The 19,385-nt window shown below is 27.0% G+C and overlaps 2 protein-coding genes across 5 annotated transcripts; one reads left to right on the top strand and one right to left on the bottom strand.

Annotated features, from left to right (window-relative positions):
• Nucleotides 1-174: 174 nt before the first annotated feature.
• On the top strand, nucleotides 175-17,083 carry qtc (GRIP domain-containing protein quick-to-court). Of its 4 annotated transcripts, none has more exons than XM_089174932.1 (8): nucleotides 175-521; nucleotides 4,672-5,419; nucleotides 8,327-8,602; nucleotides 8,706-9,266; nucleotides 9,413-9,676; nucleotides 9,768-9,893; nucleotides 11,079-11,180; nucleotides 13,312-17,083. In XM_089174932.1, exons 2-8 carry the CDS (start codon nucleotides 4,727-4,729, stop codon nucleotides 13,522-13,524), a joined length of 2,235 nt encoding a protein of 744 aa, XP_089031058.1. In that variant the 5' UTR covers nucleotides 175-521; nucleotides 4,672-4,726; the 3' UTR covers nucleotides 13,525-17,083. The 4 variants fall into 4 exon arrangements, with proteins under 4 accessions (XP_089031058.1, XP_015186485.2, XP_015186484.2 ...); XM_015330998.2 differs by having other exon boundaries at nucleotides 176-828; XM_089174933.1 differs by lacking the exon at nucleotides 175-521 and adding an exon at nucleotides 975-1,067.
• Nucleotides 16,834-18,493, bottom strand: RpL11 (ribosomal protein L11). Its single transcript, XM_015331010.2, has 5 exons — nucleotides 18,340-18,493; nucleotides 17,775-17,927; nucleotides 17,514-17,663; nucleotides 17,284-17,431; nucleotides 16,834-17,012 (listed from the first exon to the last, which is right to left on the bottom strand). The coding sequence occupies exons 1-5, from the start codon at nucleotides 18,343-18,345 to the stop codon at nucleotides 16,885-16,887; spliced, it is 585 nt and encodes a 194-aa protein (XP_015186496.1). The 5' UTR covers nucleotides 18,346-18,493; the 3' UTR covers nucleotides 16,834-16,884.
• Between the last annotated feature and the right edge of the window lie 892 nt (nucleotides 18,494-19,385).

Genomic DNA, 19,385 nt, shown 5'->3' with positions numbered 1-19,385 from the left:
AGCGCCAATGGGTAAGGAAAAATGACAACCTTACGTATTACTAGAAAGTTCAATCGTTGACCGATAGATTTCACCAATGATCAATTAGAACGAGAGTAGTAGTGGTCACATGACCCGGACGTTTCATAATTTTCCGTGGTTAACGTAACAACGCTGACTGCAACCAACGCGCGTTTCCATGAGTATAATAATAGTGTTCCTCGTTGGTCGTCGATGTGTTGTTTCGTGACGTCTTTCTAGTACCGTTTCTTAACAATCTGTTATTATATATTTAACTATAAATAAATCCTAGATGTATCATGTATCATTGATTTAACCAAAAAAGAGATAAGAAAAAGACCGTTAGAAAAATTTTCATAAATCAGTGTGTGCTATTTAAAAAAAAAAAAACAAAAATTGATTATTAATAATAATAATAATAATAATAATGATAATAATTAAAAGAAGACTATAGAACATTTAAAAACGTGTGATAGACATACAGAAAGTGCATTGATCATCTCCTCCCCTCATGGCTGCAGGTGGGGTGAAAAATTGTCTTTGTAATAATGACAAGTGCAATCTATCTAATCAAATATATACATGTATATATATATAGAAATACGTGAATGTATTTTATTTGCATTGACTTCATAATTTGTGTCGAAACTAATATGCACGAATAGTTTAATTTTCAATGCGCGGTAAAAAAGGAAGATAAAAAAAAAAACAAGCCCAAGTGTACGAGTGCATAGAAAGTGAAAGTTTTTCTCTAACTCTCCTATTCCGAGTGGATTTAACAAGTAAAAAAATAAAAAAAAAAGTAAACCATTTTAGTTCCTGATCGTTGTAAGTGAAACATTTTTTTCTGATAAATAAAAATACACGAAATTATTTTTCTTTTTCTTATTTTTTTTCTTTTTTTTCGGTTGCTACGAAACGATTGTCAAACTTTTTGATTATCCTCCTAATGTGTGTGTGTGTGTGTGTGTGTGTGTGTGTGTATGCTACTGTAGTATATAAGAGAAACAAACAAAACAAAAAAAAATAAGAAATAATAAAAGATAATTGGACTTTATCGATATAGAGTAAGTAAAGTTTGAGTTTTTTTTTATGCTGTGCTCTTTTTATTTTTTTGTTTTTTTGTTTTTCTACAAACCAATAGATAAGATTAAATTTACACGAATATGCGAATGTAGTAAGAATATACTTGTGTAGTATGTATACGTGTGTAAGTAATTATATCAACGTGTCAAAACATATTTTATAAATAAAAAAAAAGAAAAAGAGTTAAAACAATTTTGACAATTTATATTAAAAAAAAAAAAATTAAATATTTCAATTAAAAGTAGAAATTTTTAATAAATTAATAATTATCGATTAAATAAATAAATACAATTAATTGTTTTTAATCGTTCCGCGAGATTTTTCCTAAAACAATATGGCCGATTTAAGAATCAAAATTATTCGACCAATCAGAATCGTTTGTTTAACGAGGGACACGTACATATTGTTCAAAAGTCAAAACAACAACCTTTTTTTTCTTTTTTCTTTTTTTTAAATTATATTTTTGAAATCGAAAATGACCATGTAATAATTTGCTTCTTTTTTTCTTATTTTCTCAATTGAAGGAAACGCTAACGGGTGGGTGCATAATACTGCAGTAACAAAGTTCTTGAAATAGAACGGAGAATGATCGATTTCTTCCTACCAACAACCCCCCTTACCCCTTTCTCTCCCTCTCTCTCTCTTTTTCCGCTTCTTCTTCTATTCACAATGACGTTCAATAAATTTCTTTTTCATCCCTCCTCCTCCTCCTCCTCCTCCTTCCTATCGGCCCCATTTTTTCATCGATGTAACAGCAGTCATTTGCATCGATTGCAATTTTTTTTTCTTTTTCATTTATTTTTCAAATATAAACACAAAAATATTACGTAATAATTTATCGATTACGTAATCGATCATGTGTGTATGTTCGTTATTTATTCGAAGTTATTTTTTTGTTTTGTTTGTTTGTTTTCAAATGTAATATCTGTTAAAAGTATAATAATTATATTACTTTTTTTTTTTAACTAGAGTAGTACAATTTTCTACATTACCGACAGATGATTAGATTATCAATATACGAAGGGTTGATATTTTTTTTATTTTATTTTATGTTGCAAATGTTTTAATTTATTCTCGTTACATATATATATATATATATATATATATATATATTACATATATATATTACATATATATATTATACATATATATACATATATATATATTATACATATATTATACATATATATATATATATATTTAAAACATTGATTGTTATATTAATTTGTATGTTGTTTTTGTTTATATTGGTTACAATTGTGAAATTAGATATGAAGCAATATAGTAATACGCGGGTCACGGATGACCCACGTGGCCTCGTTGAAAGAAAAAACGTCGGACAATGACCCACATAAACGGTCAATGGCATTAATGTACATTTATATCTACAATCTATACTAGTTTTACTTTTTTAAAATGAATGAAAATAAAAGAAGAAAAAAAATAATAATAATATTAATGAGAAATTCCCGTTAATTGAGAGAAAATTATGTTGAAAGAACCGAGTACAATGGCGGAGAGAGAGAGAGGGAATCCCCCCCCCACCCCACCCCATTCTTTATTCTTATTCTATTCTTCATAATGTTGTAAAAAAATCTATCTTTTTCTAATCTCACGTGATTATTCGCTTTGTGAACATATTTAATTAATGGTTAACAAAAAAAGAAAAGAAAAGAAAAGAAAAAAAAAGGCAAAGAAAAGTAACCCCCACCCCATGAGAATGCTTTTACGTTCTCCATATTTTTTCTTCTTCTTTTTCTTCTTTTATTTGGACTTGCATCACGATATATCAGCCTTGTAACTTAATTAACGTTCAACAAGTTTTAACAAGCCCTGTTGGCAGACGCGCTTTTACACTGTGTGCTCACGCACACACACACACACATACACATACACACACAATATCAGTATAAAAAATTATGATACCTCCTTCTATGCAATTTATAAGGAAGTTTAAACCATAAGCGTTAAAAATCGACGATTCTTTATTCGTTCCTTTCTTTATTATTCGTTCCCCTTTTTGAATTTCTACACGGTACGTTTAATCGACTAATGGAAGCTTCATTTTCTTTTTTTTTTTTTTTTTTAAATAAAGAAAAGGCATGAAAAAACTAGCGTAGTCAGAGAACGCGTTCAAAGTCAAGATACCGCTTGAAAATACATAGTTTACGGTTTGATAAGCACGGTCATTTATTTTTTATTTTTTAGATTTTATTTTATTTTTTTTTTTTGTTACGAAACACGAGTAAGATAAAAAAAAAAAAGAAATAATAGAAAAAGAAAGAAAGAGAAATATGAAGAGGAAGCAGCGTAAACAGAATAATAAACATTTTATGTGCAATCCTTCTATTTTAAAAGCAACTTTCTAAAGAGAAATATTAAAATTAGAGAAACGAATTATTTCACTTTCCTTTTTGTTTTTTTCTTTTCTTTTCTTTCTTTTTAAATTAAATTTTAATACAGTGTGTATCAAAAGTTGATAAATGATAATTTTGATTTTTTTTTTTTTTAACACAATAATCCTCAGCTTACACGCAAATCATCGTTGGCAATGAAGATATTGTTTTTTTTTTTTAAGTGCATTGATAAATTCTACTTTATCTTTTATACGTAATCAAATTGCTATTTGTATAGGTAATCTTTATTTAATATTTTCTTTTTTTTTTTTTTTTCTTTTTAGTATCCTTCATTTGATTACTACATTTACCACAAAAATATAATATTATCCTATTTAGTGAAAGGGGAATTCTTTTGTGGTGAATGGTTTCATGCGTGTAACGTTTCGATATTCGATATGTATTTATCTATAAATCTATTTATCTATTTATTTATCTATATATATATAGATATAATATATAAATTGAAAAGAGAAAGTATAAATGTATCTCTAAATTGATATTACATACACATATACACATATATAAAAATGTAGAAACGGTAATCCAATATCCTGCCAACACAGCTTTCTTGTTGACTCTTGAACGTTCTATTTAAAAAAAAAAAAAAAAAACCTGAGAAAACAAATGAGAGCTCTTGTTTAAAAATCTTTCAACAAGAAAAATCTGTGTGAGATTGAAACGAGACTTTTTCAAATTAAATAACGTATTATTTCATTAATATTTAATATTAATATTTGAATTTAATTGAAAATAATTATCTTTTCTATATTAAATATGTATATACATAATAATACATGTATAATTGTTCTAATCATATTAAATGAATTTAAAAAGAATTAAATTATTCTTTTTAACACTAGATATACCACCATTTTCTACCACACTAGTCAAAATGACTGACTGGTGTATATAAAAAAAAAAAAAAATGCTTTTTGAGGCTTCCAGTCTTCATTTACTCTTAAAAAATAACAAAAAAAAATGTTGAACAATAATAATTTTAATAAATATTTTTAAATAACAAAATGCTTAATTATTTACTGAACTCAAATGTTACATAAAAGTAGAAATTGTGAATTAAAATGGCGTCAAAACCAGTCAAAAAATGACTAGTCTGCTATATCTAGTGTTAAACAAATATTACAAAGTAATATTATCTAATAATCATCTAATTTCATTTGTTTTTCAGATAAAAGAATAAACAAAATAGACAGTGTGATATTGATTAACAGAATAAGAAGAGAATGAGTTGGACAAAAAGGATGGCTCGTCATGGTAGTGAAAAATCCCTTCATACATTACAAACCATGTATCCTAATCGTACTACGATTATTCACAACAACAACAACAACAGCAACAGCAGCAGTAATAACAGCAGTAGCAGCAATAACAACAAGAACAATAACGAAGATGGTTTAACCAAAATGAATTCTAATAATCTGATTAGCCCAAATAAAACAATGAACAATAGTAGTAGTCCACTTTCAGATATGGATATCTTAATGGAGGATCAAACTGATGATTTTTCTCCTATATTATCAAGTACTATAAATTCATCTAACAATAACAGTATAGTTTTTGGTTCCTCATCGTTGGGTTTAGACTCACGTATACCCAGACCATCATCTAATAACGTTCTGCGCCGTTCCTCGAGCATGCGCATCCGTGGTGAACGGCTTCCAGCACATCATTCTCGACCCACTACTACTACTACTACTATTACTACTACCACCACTACTGTACCATCATCATCCTCCTCTTCCTCTTCAAATCTTCTTGGCCAACACCACCACCACTATCGTCGTCACAACCATCTCTTGGTGTCACAGCACCATCAGCAGCAGCAGCAGCAGCAGCAGTACCACCAACATCCTGATCATCGTATCTTTCCTGTCATCACGGAGAATGGAACCGACTCGCCAAGACAACGATCACTTGTAAGTTGTTGTTATTGTTTTTCTTCTTTTTTTTACATTTGTTTGATGTATACTAAAGATTTGGATCATTTTCAACGAATCTGGTATAATCCTTTTTGCGTTTTAACATCACCACCAATGTACCTGCGTACAAACGAATGTTCTTTTGCAATTATTATGAACACATTTTTTTTTTATTATTATTATTATAATAATAATTATTTAAAATATATACTTAACTTTGATCTTTCTTCGGGTGTCTAATTCAATAAGTATTCTTATTATGTATTCAGAAACCTTATCAAGAGAATCGGTAGTTCTTATTGGCCTAAACAATTCCTTCCTTCCTTCCTTTTTGTTTTAAGTATACTTCTCTCACCTGTAGACATATATATATATATATTTTGTATTTGGAGTTCAAAGGGTTAAGGACAAAACCAAACATCAATACTTGTTCATAAAACGATAAAAGAAAAACATTGAACAATAAAAGTAAAATTAATGTAAACATTTAAATATAAATACGTTATGAAAATTTATCATACACACACACACACACATATTATTAACTAATACAAAACAAATATAAAATTTCTTATATGCTCATTCGTCCTTGATATTTCGACTATTATAACACACAAGTTGAAAATAATTTATTACAAATTTTTCTCACGTGAATAATAAAAAGAAAACTAGATGGCGGAACTAATTAGAATCTTAAATTATAGATTATTATAACTCGCGTGTTAAGATGAAAAAAAAAAATAAAACAGAAAAAAAAAAACAAGAAAAAAAAGGGAATGTTATTATCCTGAGTATAAAAGATGGTTCATTTCTCTATCATAATGCATATATCATTTTTGATTACATGACTTATCACTGCATTTAGTCGTCCAACAGGTTGATATTTATAGTACACGTTAAAGATCGCATGTTTTCAATGAGAAACATGAACGTTTTTAAAGTATACCATCATATAACTACTACATGTTATCTTATCTATTACAAAAAAAAAAAAAAAAGAAAAATTTACAAAGAATTTGAAAATTATTTCTGTTATTTTAATGCCAACTCATTCACATATCCTATTATAACAGATATAATTGATATATAATTATTCGTATATATTAATATTTCAATTTTATTACTAAAAAATAAAGCTTGCGCAGAATGTTTTTAAAATTATTTGAAATTTACTTTAATTGATAAAAATAAAAATTAAAATAAAATAATTTATTAATCAATTTAATAAAAGTAAAAAAATATAGAATTGCAAATGGATTAATATATATTTATAATTATTAATTTTAATATATTACTTATTGTTATATAATAATATTATATAATAATATAATATTGTTATATAATAATGTTATATAATAATATAATATTAATATATTATATAATTATAATTAATATATTATATTTATAATTATGTATATAATATATATATATATATATATAAATAAAAATCCATAGAAATATATATGAAAAGATTAGTATTATCGTTTTCAAAGAAGTAAATACGCAAGATCCAATTTAACTTGGCTAACACAACATGCGTATATAATATTTATCGATCTTATCAAAATGTTATCTTTGTCCATGAAATTCTTTTATTTCTTAATCCTTCTTCATGTGTAAAATATATATATATATACACACACACACACACTGAATAATTATTACATCGATCAAATTCAAAACTAGTCAAATAACAAGTTAACATTAATACGAATCGTGTAATAAACAATATATTTTTTCAAACATTAATTTTACGATAATAAAAATATCTTCCATTTTTAATTTTTATTGAAATATTCAACCAGATAAAATGTCTACCAGATAAATTTTTATATTTATCGTTCTCTGATTATTAAATTGTTGATCAAAACCAAACTCGTAAAAAAATTCATTAATTATTAACAATAACAAATACAAATTGTGCAATAAACTATTCATTTTTTTTATCAAAAATATCATCCATTTGTTTTTTATTCAAATGTTTTGAATGGAGTAAGAAACAAAAATGGCGGCTAAATGTTGAACAAAATTCATTCTTTCATACGTTTCTAACATCTTAAATGAAAGATTTATTTTCAATGGCAAAAGATATGAACGCGATGTTGAATAGTTTGACCGAGATAAATAAAAAGAAGGAAAGAAATAAAAGAAAAAGATGGGGGTTTAGTAGCAAGTAGTTATAGTTTCTTTCCCACCTTTTTGAATTATCTATCACCTTAGAAAGAGTAACAAGAAATGGAAAGAAAGATGAGGAAAAAGAAGGAGAAGGAGGAGGAGGTTGAAAAAGTTAGTAGCAGTAGCAGTAGTAGTAGTAGTAATAGTAATAGTGATGAAGGTAACACAAGGAAACCTACAAAGGAAGAAACCTAGAGCTCCCTGACCTTTTGCTAACACCGCGTCGGCGCAGATCACTTTGATCGTACTACAGAACAGATTCAACATCCCCCACGGTTGAAAACTAGTGTTTATGTTAACAAAAATAATAATAATAATAATAATCTGTGTATTTTGACAAATTCCAAATATCTAATCGAAATGTTATATCCATTTTTGTCTTACCATCCATTCCTCTCTTGTAAACAAATTTCATAAATAAAACAACTTGGAGATTATCTTGAAAATTTCACTCAATTGTTTCAAAATTATATCTCAAAGAAGATATAATAAATAAATAAAAGACGTATGGATTCACGAAATTGTAGAAGAAATTCTCTCAGTTGTCCATCAGTTAGTAATATATATATATATCTATAAATATTTAATATAACAATTATTATAACAATTATTATAACAAAAATATTGAAAATAAATAAGATGTGTAAAATGTGGTTGAAATGTTTACCTGCCAAGTGAACAGTTCAATTGAATTATATTTGATTAATTTTATTGTTGTTGTTGTTATAGAGCCTCTCACTGACACCAGCTAGGCCGCGATCAGGACACGCGGCCTCGAGTACAACAACACCAGGTGCAGATGACAGTGATGCAGAAAGCGTGAGAAGTTACGGGAGTGCATGCAGCACAGCGAGTGCTTGCGATCATGCATCATTTGCATTGAACGGTACTACTTGGTCTGGTCGATCACGAAAATACGTTGTACATTGTTCCAATCATACTGGTGACAATGAACAATATCTTACACCGACCCAAAGGGCCGCCAGACAAATCAGGAGATTCCAGGTAAGCTGAATTTTCATCTGAAACAAACAAATACCCTAAAACTTAATAAATAAATTGAAAAAGACAATTTAACGTTGATGTTTTGTTTGAAATGATTTGTTAGGCTCTTTTGAAAGAAGCAAGAATAGAAATAGAAGATAAAAATCGAGAGATAGTTCGATTAACCAAAGAGGTTGTTGAACTTAGATTGTACAAAGCATCGTTGAATAGTCCAGATGAAAGAACTGATAGTAGTGATGCCCTAACCGTACGTGAAAGCAATCCATTTTCACCGGAATCACCGTGTAAAGATTTATTAGAGGAAGGTTCATTCGGGAAGGTAACAAGTCCTGAAACTCCTGAGAAACGTGCCCAATCGGATGTACCATCCTCTTTAGCGGATTCAGGACATTTTGAAGACGGTTCCGTCCACTCTAAAGATTCTGTGTGCCTACCGGAAACGGTATTACCCGAAACTTCTGGTAATAATAATCCTCCATCCAATGATGAACCTAAAAATGCAAGTAGAACGGTCTCTGTTGTGGATAGTAGTAGTAATTGTAGCATACCTGAAAGAGATGAAGAAAGACGTCGATTGGTTGATCATTATGAAAGCAGAATTGAAGAGATGCACCGAAGACATATCGATGAAATGCAGGAATTGAAACAGAAGCACAATGATAAGGTCATTGAATTATACATTACGTTTTTTTCTTCTTATATACTCTTTAGAATTTTCTTACCTTTTTGTTTTGTTATGAAAATTGATATCCAACGATGATCTTGATATCCATTAAGTTAATTAATTCATTTGATTTGATGATACAACAGGTAGAAAGTTTGTTGAATCAATTATCTGAAGTTAATACTCGCTATTGCGAGGTAAGGCCGTCCGTCGATGCTGCGGAAGCTCGTACTCGCGAATTGGAAGTTGAATTGGAGGCTGTGAAAAGTGAACTTGATAAGTATAAAGCTTTAATTAAAGAGCATGAAGAGAAGGATAAACAAACGTACCTGAATAAAGTGAATGTGAACGAACAAGAGGAAACAGCAGCTGCTGCTACTACTGCATGCACTGACAAAACAAATGATCAGGTGATTATTATTATTGTTTTTATTTATCTTTTTTTTTCTTTTCTTTTCTAATTTAATTTATAAATAAATATGTTCAATTTTTTTTATTTAGATATCTGAAACCACGCAACAGCAGCAACAGCAGCAGCAGCAAAAATCATCTTCGAAAGTTAACGCAACCGCAACCGATCTGCAACAAGAATTAAAAGTTACTAAAGCGGAATTAGAAAAAATTAAGGTAATTTATACATATTACATATATATATATTTGTTGTTGTTAATTATTATTAAAAAAAAAAGTGTCAATAAAAAAAATTGTATCAATTTTTTACAATTTGACACGCATTCGAGTTGTTTTCAGTATGATATATATATAAAGTGTTGTTTTGTTTAATTGTGATAATGTTTATAAAAGATGAAAGCAACAAGAATGTTTTAAGATTTTTTAATTGTTTTGAAGTTTAAGTTGTATGAGTTTTCTCGACAAGATTTTTTCCAATGAGTTTTGAAACTTAAACAACACATAGTTGATTATTATTATTATGATTATAGATGTAGCGTAGATTTCTTCAAATCTCCTCTGAAATACATACGCCAATAAAATTCATTTCATTCATTCCGTTAATTTAACATAAGAAATATTTTAACCCTTTGCACTCGAGGCCTTTTTCGGTTGCACTAACCAGCAACTCGAGACGATTTCGGCCATTTTAGGGAAACATTTGACGTGTACTTTAAAATCATTTATAAACAAACAATCAAATTTCACCAATTTATTTATTTTTATATAAAAAACAACAAAATTTGAGAATTATTATACTCTGTAATTAGTTTTTGTATAATATTTCGTAAAACAATACCCAAAAGATGCATCCTAGGTTTATCAGGACACATATGCACAATAATATGTTACTTCCGGCTTACCTTTAGGTGTATTACGATCAGAGCAAACCTTACAATCCCTTTTCAACCCTTTAAGTATATCTTAAAAGAAATATTTGATCACACATCATAAATAAGCAGATAGTCTAACAAAAGACCTGAAATCAGCCACCAGGCGCCGTATCAGCGCCATTCGAGTGCAAGGGGTTAATACACCCCATCCTCTCATACCTGTTGATTTAATCAAAAATGTATGAATTTAGATGGAGAATAATATTAAATCGTATTCACTAATTTTAGTTTAGTATCATAATATTATAACGGACGCTTTTGTTTTCACCTAATTGAATTTTTTCACTCACATTAGAAGGCTAGTCTTCGACATCTTTTGCATTGTTCCAAAAGCATGCATCTTTCTTCTCGTTCTTTCTCTCTCTTTCTCTCTCTCTCTTTCTTCTCAAGAGTATTTTATTATTCATAATTCACTATCTTTTTGTACTAACGGATGTGTCACTTTTTTTGGTCGCCGCTCACACTCCAGGATACAAGCAACTCGCCTGAACCTCACATTTCAGCAGATCGTAGCCAAAATTTATTAAGCGCTCAGGAGGCTGTTTCTCTCTGGGTCCTTGGCACACGTAAGGTCTGTATTTTTATTCGAACTGACAACACACCAGAAGAAATCCTTACATTCTTTCTCATTATTATTATATTCTCTCTACGTTGTTACAAATTGAGTTTTTTTTGCTGCGTCAATTCGCATACAAAATGGTGCACACCAACTTTTACTCCCCCCATCGTTATTTTATTTTGCTTGATCGTTCAATTATCCATTACCAGAGAAAACAAAAGAAAAATTTCATTTCTTTTTTTAAATATAATATATAAATCCTTTTGCGTATATTTTATGTTTATATAAAATTAATTAGAATTATATTTGAAATCCTTTAATGGAATGGATTGTTCATTGTTTTTTTTTATTAATATGATGATTCTATTATATTCATTTATATTCTCTTTCATAATGTAGTTTTGTTTAATTTGTTAATATTTTTAATACAATAAGCATGATTTTGATTATTAATTATCTCCGTGATAGAAAAACCGCATCCATTTATCGTCGTAGAAATATTTTTCTTTACCTTCTTCTTTTCACATATATATATATATATATATATATAACATTGACGATCTTTAAAGCAAATTAGATTTTGTTCAAATAATGATGGAACTTCATCAAGATCAATAATTTTTGTATAAAACAAAAACAAAACCAAAAAATATATTTACAAATGATTATTCCCTCTTTTCTGGGATGGCTTTGTTGCTCTTTCTATTCTTTTTTTTTTTTTTTTTTTTTTTTTTTTTTGGAAAAATCTGCATGTTGATTGTCAAGCACAAGTGTAGATAGAATTGTTTTTTTTTTTGATACCATTTCTCAAATCGGGCCGTACTACAGTGCACTTGGAAGAAACAGCCTCTTATAATTCATTCGATGTAAGTTTGCACGTGCGCTTTGAGCAATGCACGCTTTATCAATATTTTCTATATTTGTTTATAGAATATATGAGCCGCTTAGTTTGAAAGTGGCCTAACTCTAACTCCATTTATGTTCGACTCTAAATATTGAAGGGTTTGCGTTTCAATGCAATTAAAAATATACATACAAACGAGTTATACTGCTTAAGTGCATCTAAAAATGTTCAATTTATATTTCCTATTAAAAGTAATGGCAATTATTAAGTGAATAATATGCGTTTTCTGATCATCAATGGAGTTAGGTCACTTTCCAAATTAACAATTTGATTTGTTATAAAATTTCGAAGGGACCCTAACTCCATTCAACATAATTTAAGATGCTTCAAACTGTAAAAACCAATACTCTATTTTACATATCTTTAAAACACTTCAGAAACATAATTTATGCGATTGAAAACATTTTTTAACTACATAAGGTACAAAATTACAAACATAACCTACAAAACAATTGACTAATCATCTACATCTTTTGTGTGTATGAAAGGGATTTGAAAAAATCATGATGTTCCGGTAGTATATATCGTAATAGGTCAATTATGTTCTTGAATTTTGCTGTTGTCATTTGTCTGATATTTTTGTATAATGGTGTCAATACAATATTTTCAAACTTTCTTGGTCTACCCTCAATGTGGTAATAAATTCGGGACTTTCAAATTTTTATTCTCATTCATTGATATCTTATAGAAAATTTGATACAGTTCATTTCTGACAAAACGCATTCAACATATATTTAATCAGTTGATTGATTCTTCATCAGAATTCTTAACATGAAGTTGTACAATTATCAGCTGCAAGTAGAAAATAATAATTGACAAATGGAGTTAGGCCACTTTGAAAATAAACTTTTACATCATTCTGTTGATCAGCAAATTTTCTTGTTACAATATCTTCATGATATTAAATATATTTGTAACCAATTTCCCTCAGAATGAAAAGAACATGTAAAAATGTAAAAATTACGGTAGCTAACTTGACTTTTTTGGAAAGTGGAGTTAGGCGCCATTTTCAAAATAAGCGGCTCATATATGCCTGCCAAATTAATTGTTTTCTTCATAATCTAATGAAGAAACAATAATATATATATATTATATATTCATTCATTGTTTAATAATACATGCGCACAGTGTATATATAAATATAATATTATATATATATATAATAATAATAATAATGTAATTATAATAACGCTGTAATTTTGTATTTGTTTTTGTTTTTTTTTTTTATATAAATATTAGGCAATGTATCGAAGTATCGTGGAAGCAAAATACAAGAAGGACGAATTGGATCTAGTATTCACCTTGCAGTTCCTAAAATCAGCATTTTATTATTTCCTGACTGATAAAGAGAATCATCTTGGACATCTGAACGCCATTGAAAGTATCTTGGGTTTTACCGAAGCTGAGAAAATCAACATTGATAAGATTTATGGTTCTGCAAGAAAATATTAATTAATTAATTAATTAATTAATTAATTAATTATATATACATATATATACAAAGAAAGAAGTTTATATAGAAAGTGATGTTGTATCTCTATTTGTTAAAACAATATGGTGTAACATGTTTATCCATATATTTATTACTTTTCTTGATATAATAATAATATTTATAAATTTATATACACAAATATTCTTATAGAGAATTATATATGTACATATATATATATATATATATATATATATATGTTATGTATAATTCTCTTGAAAAATAAATGTTTATAGATAAAACATTACTTTCTATTTACACCTTAAAGAAAGTTCATACAGAAGATTAAAAAAAAAAAAAAATCAATTAAATATCATCCCTCTAACGTTTTATTTCCAATGATGAATTTGTTGTTTTTACCAAAAAAAAAAAAAAAATAATAAAATTGAACACTGTATGTCCCATCGTATTATTTATTATTAATCTTTATCTTCGTATATATACTGCTGCCGGTTAGCAGAGATAATTTTGAATAATTTTGAATAATCAATTTTTAATATTAACAATCTACTATTTGAACTTTTTGCTATGCAATGAGAAATACAATTTAAAATTGTAGATGTATATGTGTACGTACGTATGTTATTAATTTAAATCATCTTTAAATTATATATGATGGTTATACAATATATATATATATATATATATATATAAATAAATATACAAGGTGTCTGAAATTTTTCCAACCAAACAGTTGTCAATGTTTTCCCATGTATGAAAATAAGAAAAATTTCAGAAACCTTGAAAATAAAATATATATATGTATATATTGATTTCTATAAATGGATATGTATTTCATAAAAATGAATGAGAAATAATTTAATATATAAACAATATCATCTCTATGTTCTATAATTAATAATATTTAAATTATTATTTATAATTGTTAGTATATAATAAACTGAACTCTAAGGCCTATATTTATAATAATAATAATAATAATAATAATCTATTATTTTTCATATTAATTTTTGAAATACATATTCACGTTGTATATGCATAAAAAAAAATAAAAAGAAGAAGAAAAATTAAAATATGAAAGACAACTAAATAGACATTGTTTTTGGTTCAACTGGGTAGAATATATTTTACATTATGTCGTATTAGGAAAAATTGATTAGTTAACTATTATAAATAAAATTAATCAAATTAGAGATTGGATAATAAAATTAATATAAATTAGAGATTGGATAATAAAAATATAAGCAATGTGAAAATTTGTCATTTTAAAACAAAAAGTAATCTTTAAAAGACATTAGAGATTTAATATTATTGTTTGTTTATAATAGTTTTTTATTTTTGGTGGTACGTTGTGTATTTCTATGAAAAAAAGAGTAATATAATATGGAGACTGAGAAGATTGCCTTTTTAAATCCGCTTATTATATATAATAATTATAAATCTGCTTTGAAATCTTGCCTTTTATTAAATCTGCTTATTATAAATTATTAGATCAAATTCACGATGAAAGTGTTAATTAAAAGCGAGAAATAATATTATAAGAGAAAAAAAAAATATATATATATATATAAATAAGCACATTTAATTATAAAAACATATTTATTGTACACGTTAATAATAGTACTTCCTTCGATAGAAAAAATTCTTCTTTCGCACCACCACCACCACCACCATCACCACCGATGACTATTATTATTTTAACTGCCAATAATTTAAATGAAAACAAAAATACTTTCATCGATTAAACAGTATTCCAATGTGATATTGATAATTATACATTTGAAATGATTTCTAAATATTACAAGAGTACCATTGTCGAGTTGGAAGTATCATTCCATGATGGAATTATTCATTCTTGAACACATTCCGCTACAAATCTTAGGATTATCTGCGAAATATCATAATTTTAATTGAAAACTTAACATCATATATTTATGATGATAATTAAATGAGATAAACCAAGTTAATCTGAGACTGCGTGGGGGTTATCAATTTTATCTGCAGCATGGTAGTAGTAAACATATTAAAATAAAAATAAAATAAAAATAAAATAAAAATAAAATATAAAAAAGAAAAAAAAAGAGGATTATACTCACCTCGTGCAATAATTTGTATCCAAACCAAAGCCTATATCTAATAATAGTCTTAAATTTGATAACTTTAGAATTTGTCTTGTTTTTAAACGCTTAAACTCAAATTATATCTTACAAAGGATAACTAAAATAAGGTTAGTTATTAATATTAAATCTATATTAGAACTAAAAACTAATTCCCCTATCATTCCGATATGTTAATTTCATCATATACTTTCAATTTAACATATTAAGCGTCAAATCTTAATGAAAAGTTTAAAGGTTAGGTTCAGTGGAAACTGGATTGTATTGACGTTTAATGTGTTAAACATAAATTCCATGTTCCTATGGTGCCAATGATGTGAAAATTAAAGAGTAAAACTAATATAATACTTTATTCGAAGTTATACACTGATTTTATATTCCTTTAAACGAAATGCCTAAATAATTATTATTATACGTTCTGTAATTTTATTTACTTCAACATGCACATAATATAAACTAACCTAACTAATTATGAATCTGAAATAATCATGTTTTTTTTTTTTTATAGATATTATAAATAGTAAATACAAAATGAGAAAGTAAACCATATCTACATAGATAAATTAATATAAATAAATGAAATAAATTTGATCTGCGTTATGTATGAATTTATTTATTTGATATTATTAAATAATCATTGATATTTGTTCAGGGCTCTGATATTAATGTGTCGAATTGAATGTAGAGTATGTAAATAATTCTATAATAAAGATACACTATATATAATTATCAAATCTAAACAAATATCTAATTACAGTGGATAATCAGTTAACCTATAATTTGAGTTTTTAACTAATTGGACAAATAAATGTTCAGATAACGATATCTTATAACAAATACAAGAAACTGCAACGTGTATAAAGTTTATACAACTATATGATGATTGATCAATGAACAATTCATGTAGTAAAATCTTTCAATTGATTATGGTAGTTAATCGATCACCCACTGTACATACTACTCCATTGTTAAACTCCTTGCACTTTAATTTAATGCATGGAATTGCAAATAAAATTCATATTTATGATTTGCTTGTAAAATGTGTAATGAATAGAAAAAGTGTTTCTAATAATATTCAATATAACAAATTTCATTCTTTGTTACAGTGCAGAGAGTTAAACTTTCAGTTTGGTTATTTAACTGAACAAAAAGGAATGTCATAAAGACGGTTAAAAACTTAATAACCCCGATATGTTATTTTTAAATATTTTTTATAAGACGATCGTAAAATACAACATTTGTACATTACTTTTTCCCAGCAACTATGATACCATCATACTTCTGTTGGAACCATTTCATTGCGTCTTCTTTAGTTAATCTATGCGGGAAACCAACTTTTCCAGTTTTCCTTCGTCTGTGGGCTACATTAAAACCTATAAATTTAAAAATGCAATTGTATTAAACAATTCTTTTTAAAATGTATACAAAATATATAAATAAATAATATAAATAAATAAATTGTAGTATCAATTAAGTAACACACCCAGTAAAAGAAGTGGGCATGAGTTGCAAATATGAAACACTTTTATTTAGCACATGTTTTTACAACGATAGACATCAACGTCAAACAAAACGAAGATATCTATGATACCAGATAATGTGCAAATTAATATAAAATGATAAATACATTCAATGATAACTAACCTGGACGTCCAAGTACGACATAAAAGTCAAGGCCATAGATACCAATGCTTGGATCGTATTTAATACCTAAATCAATGTGTTCTTGGATACCAAATCCAAAGTTTCCAGTACCAGAGAAGTTTTCTCTTCTCAATTCATACTCACGTACCTAAAACAATACAATGCAATAATTAATAACAATAAAGAAATAATACAATGAAAAAATGTCAAATCTTCTCGTATAAACTAACTTTTAATCCTCGTTCAAGGATTTCTTCTGCTTTCACTCCTCGTACAGTACAGTGTACTGCAATTTTTTCATTACGACGAATTCCAAAGGAACGTACGGTGTACCTCGCTTTGGAGAAAACTGGTTGTTGACCGGTCAACTGTTCCAATACCTAAAACATACAAATTTGATATAACAAATGTTTTTTTTTTTATTACAATTATTACATAACTTTTATTACATAATTGTTTATACAATACTAGCATTTTTACAATGAACATACCTTAGCCGCTCTTGTTAACCTGTCACCGGATTCACCCACACAAATGTTCAAACATAATTTACGGATCCTAACCTCACGCATAACATTTTTGGATGCATCCTTGGGCTCCTTTTTAGTTTTCTTTATACTTTCGTCCTTCTTTTCTGTAGTTTTCTGCACATCCAGGAATACAATTTTATTAACACTTGTGAACTACATCTTTTTTAGGTTACCTTGTTCAATGATAATAAAGTAAAAGTTATTATGATACTTTGGTTATTATTGCATAAATAATATAAATTTATTCTTTTTATTATATTATAAAATCAGATATTACATTGAAATAATTATTTTTTTTAAAGGTTGTAATTTTAATGCAAGCTAATAGAAAACAAGCATGTGAAGTCGACAGTCTGTTATATATAAATATGATCAAAATCTTGATTTAATAATTAAAGAATATTATTTATTATTAAATGAAAGTAATATTTTTGTTATTAGAAATAAAACGAGTAAAAAATTGAAAGGATGTTGGTGATTTTTAAAGATATTTTTAACCAATTTTTATATAGAGATTCTGACTTACCGCCATTTTGAATGGGAAAGATGTTTCAAGAGAACCCGGTCAGAGACGTACACTATGGTGTACAAGAAAGAAAGACCAAGATGCACTCTGGATCTGGTGTAAGGAAGAAGGATCGAGATGCCATCTGGTAAGCGTTGTCTGAACTATCTATTTCGACTCGATAATCGAATATCGAATTTGATTTCGATATAGTAGTAAGCCATATTGGTTTATTATCGACACGATCACTAAAGTCACACCACGTGAGCATGGTAAATGACATAGAAAAATGAAAAACAAAAACTATCTGCAGTTAATAAGCGGAAGCTCCAGAAAAGTGGAAAAATACGTGACAGGTATAAAAAGAAAATTGTTCGTAAAGAAATTAGTTTAGTTAAAAACTATGATTGACCATGATAACCATGATTGAATTGACTTATACACTAAATTTAAAAGGAATTCCAATCAAATTTAATAAAACAATTTAAAGATGATACTAATTTAGTGTAGAATTAATCTAATAGTATAGTTTTTAAATTAAATACGATTGTTATAGATATAAATAAAAGAAAAATAACGCTAACCGAATGTTAGATTTTAGAAATAAATTTAGTTTTTCTATTGATTAATTGTATTTAATAAATTTAGTTGTTCTATTGATTATTTTATTGGCGGGAAATATTTCGAATAAATTATTTTTTGTATCATTTTCATATACATACAATAAATGTGTATTTTTTTTTTTTTTTTTTTTTTTAATAGAAAAATTGCGATTTCATATTTACATACCTGGCAAGTGCAAAGACTGTTTTTTTTTTTTTTTTTTATAAGAATTATTCTATAATTTTAAAATTTGAATTTTTCAACTTAATATACGTATGTATATATATATTTAAATATTATAATATGAAATTATAAAAAAATAATTGTTAATAGTTATTTAAAAGAAATGGAAAATAAATGTATAAAAAAGTATAAAAAAATGTATATATAAAAAGTATAAAAAGAAAAAGAAAAAAAAAAAAAAAAGAACAATTCAAATTTATTTGTAATGTATACGCAGAAAT

This window comes from Polistes dominula, unplaced genomic scaffold (assembly GCF_049000335.1).
Source record: "Polistes dominula isolate Pdom_NZ unplaced genomic scaffold, Pdom_raw_medaka contig_78, whole genome shotgun sequence".
NCBI lineage: Eukaryota > Metazoa > Arthropoda > Insecta > Hymenoptera > Vespidae > Polistes > Polistes dominula.
This window is presented reverse-complemented; position numbering and strand designations above follow the sequence as displayed.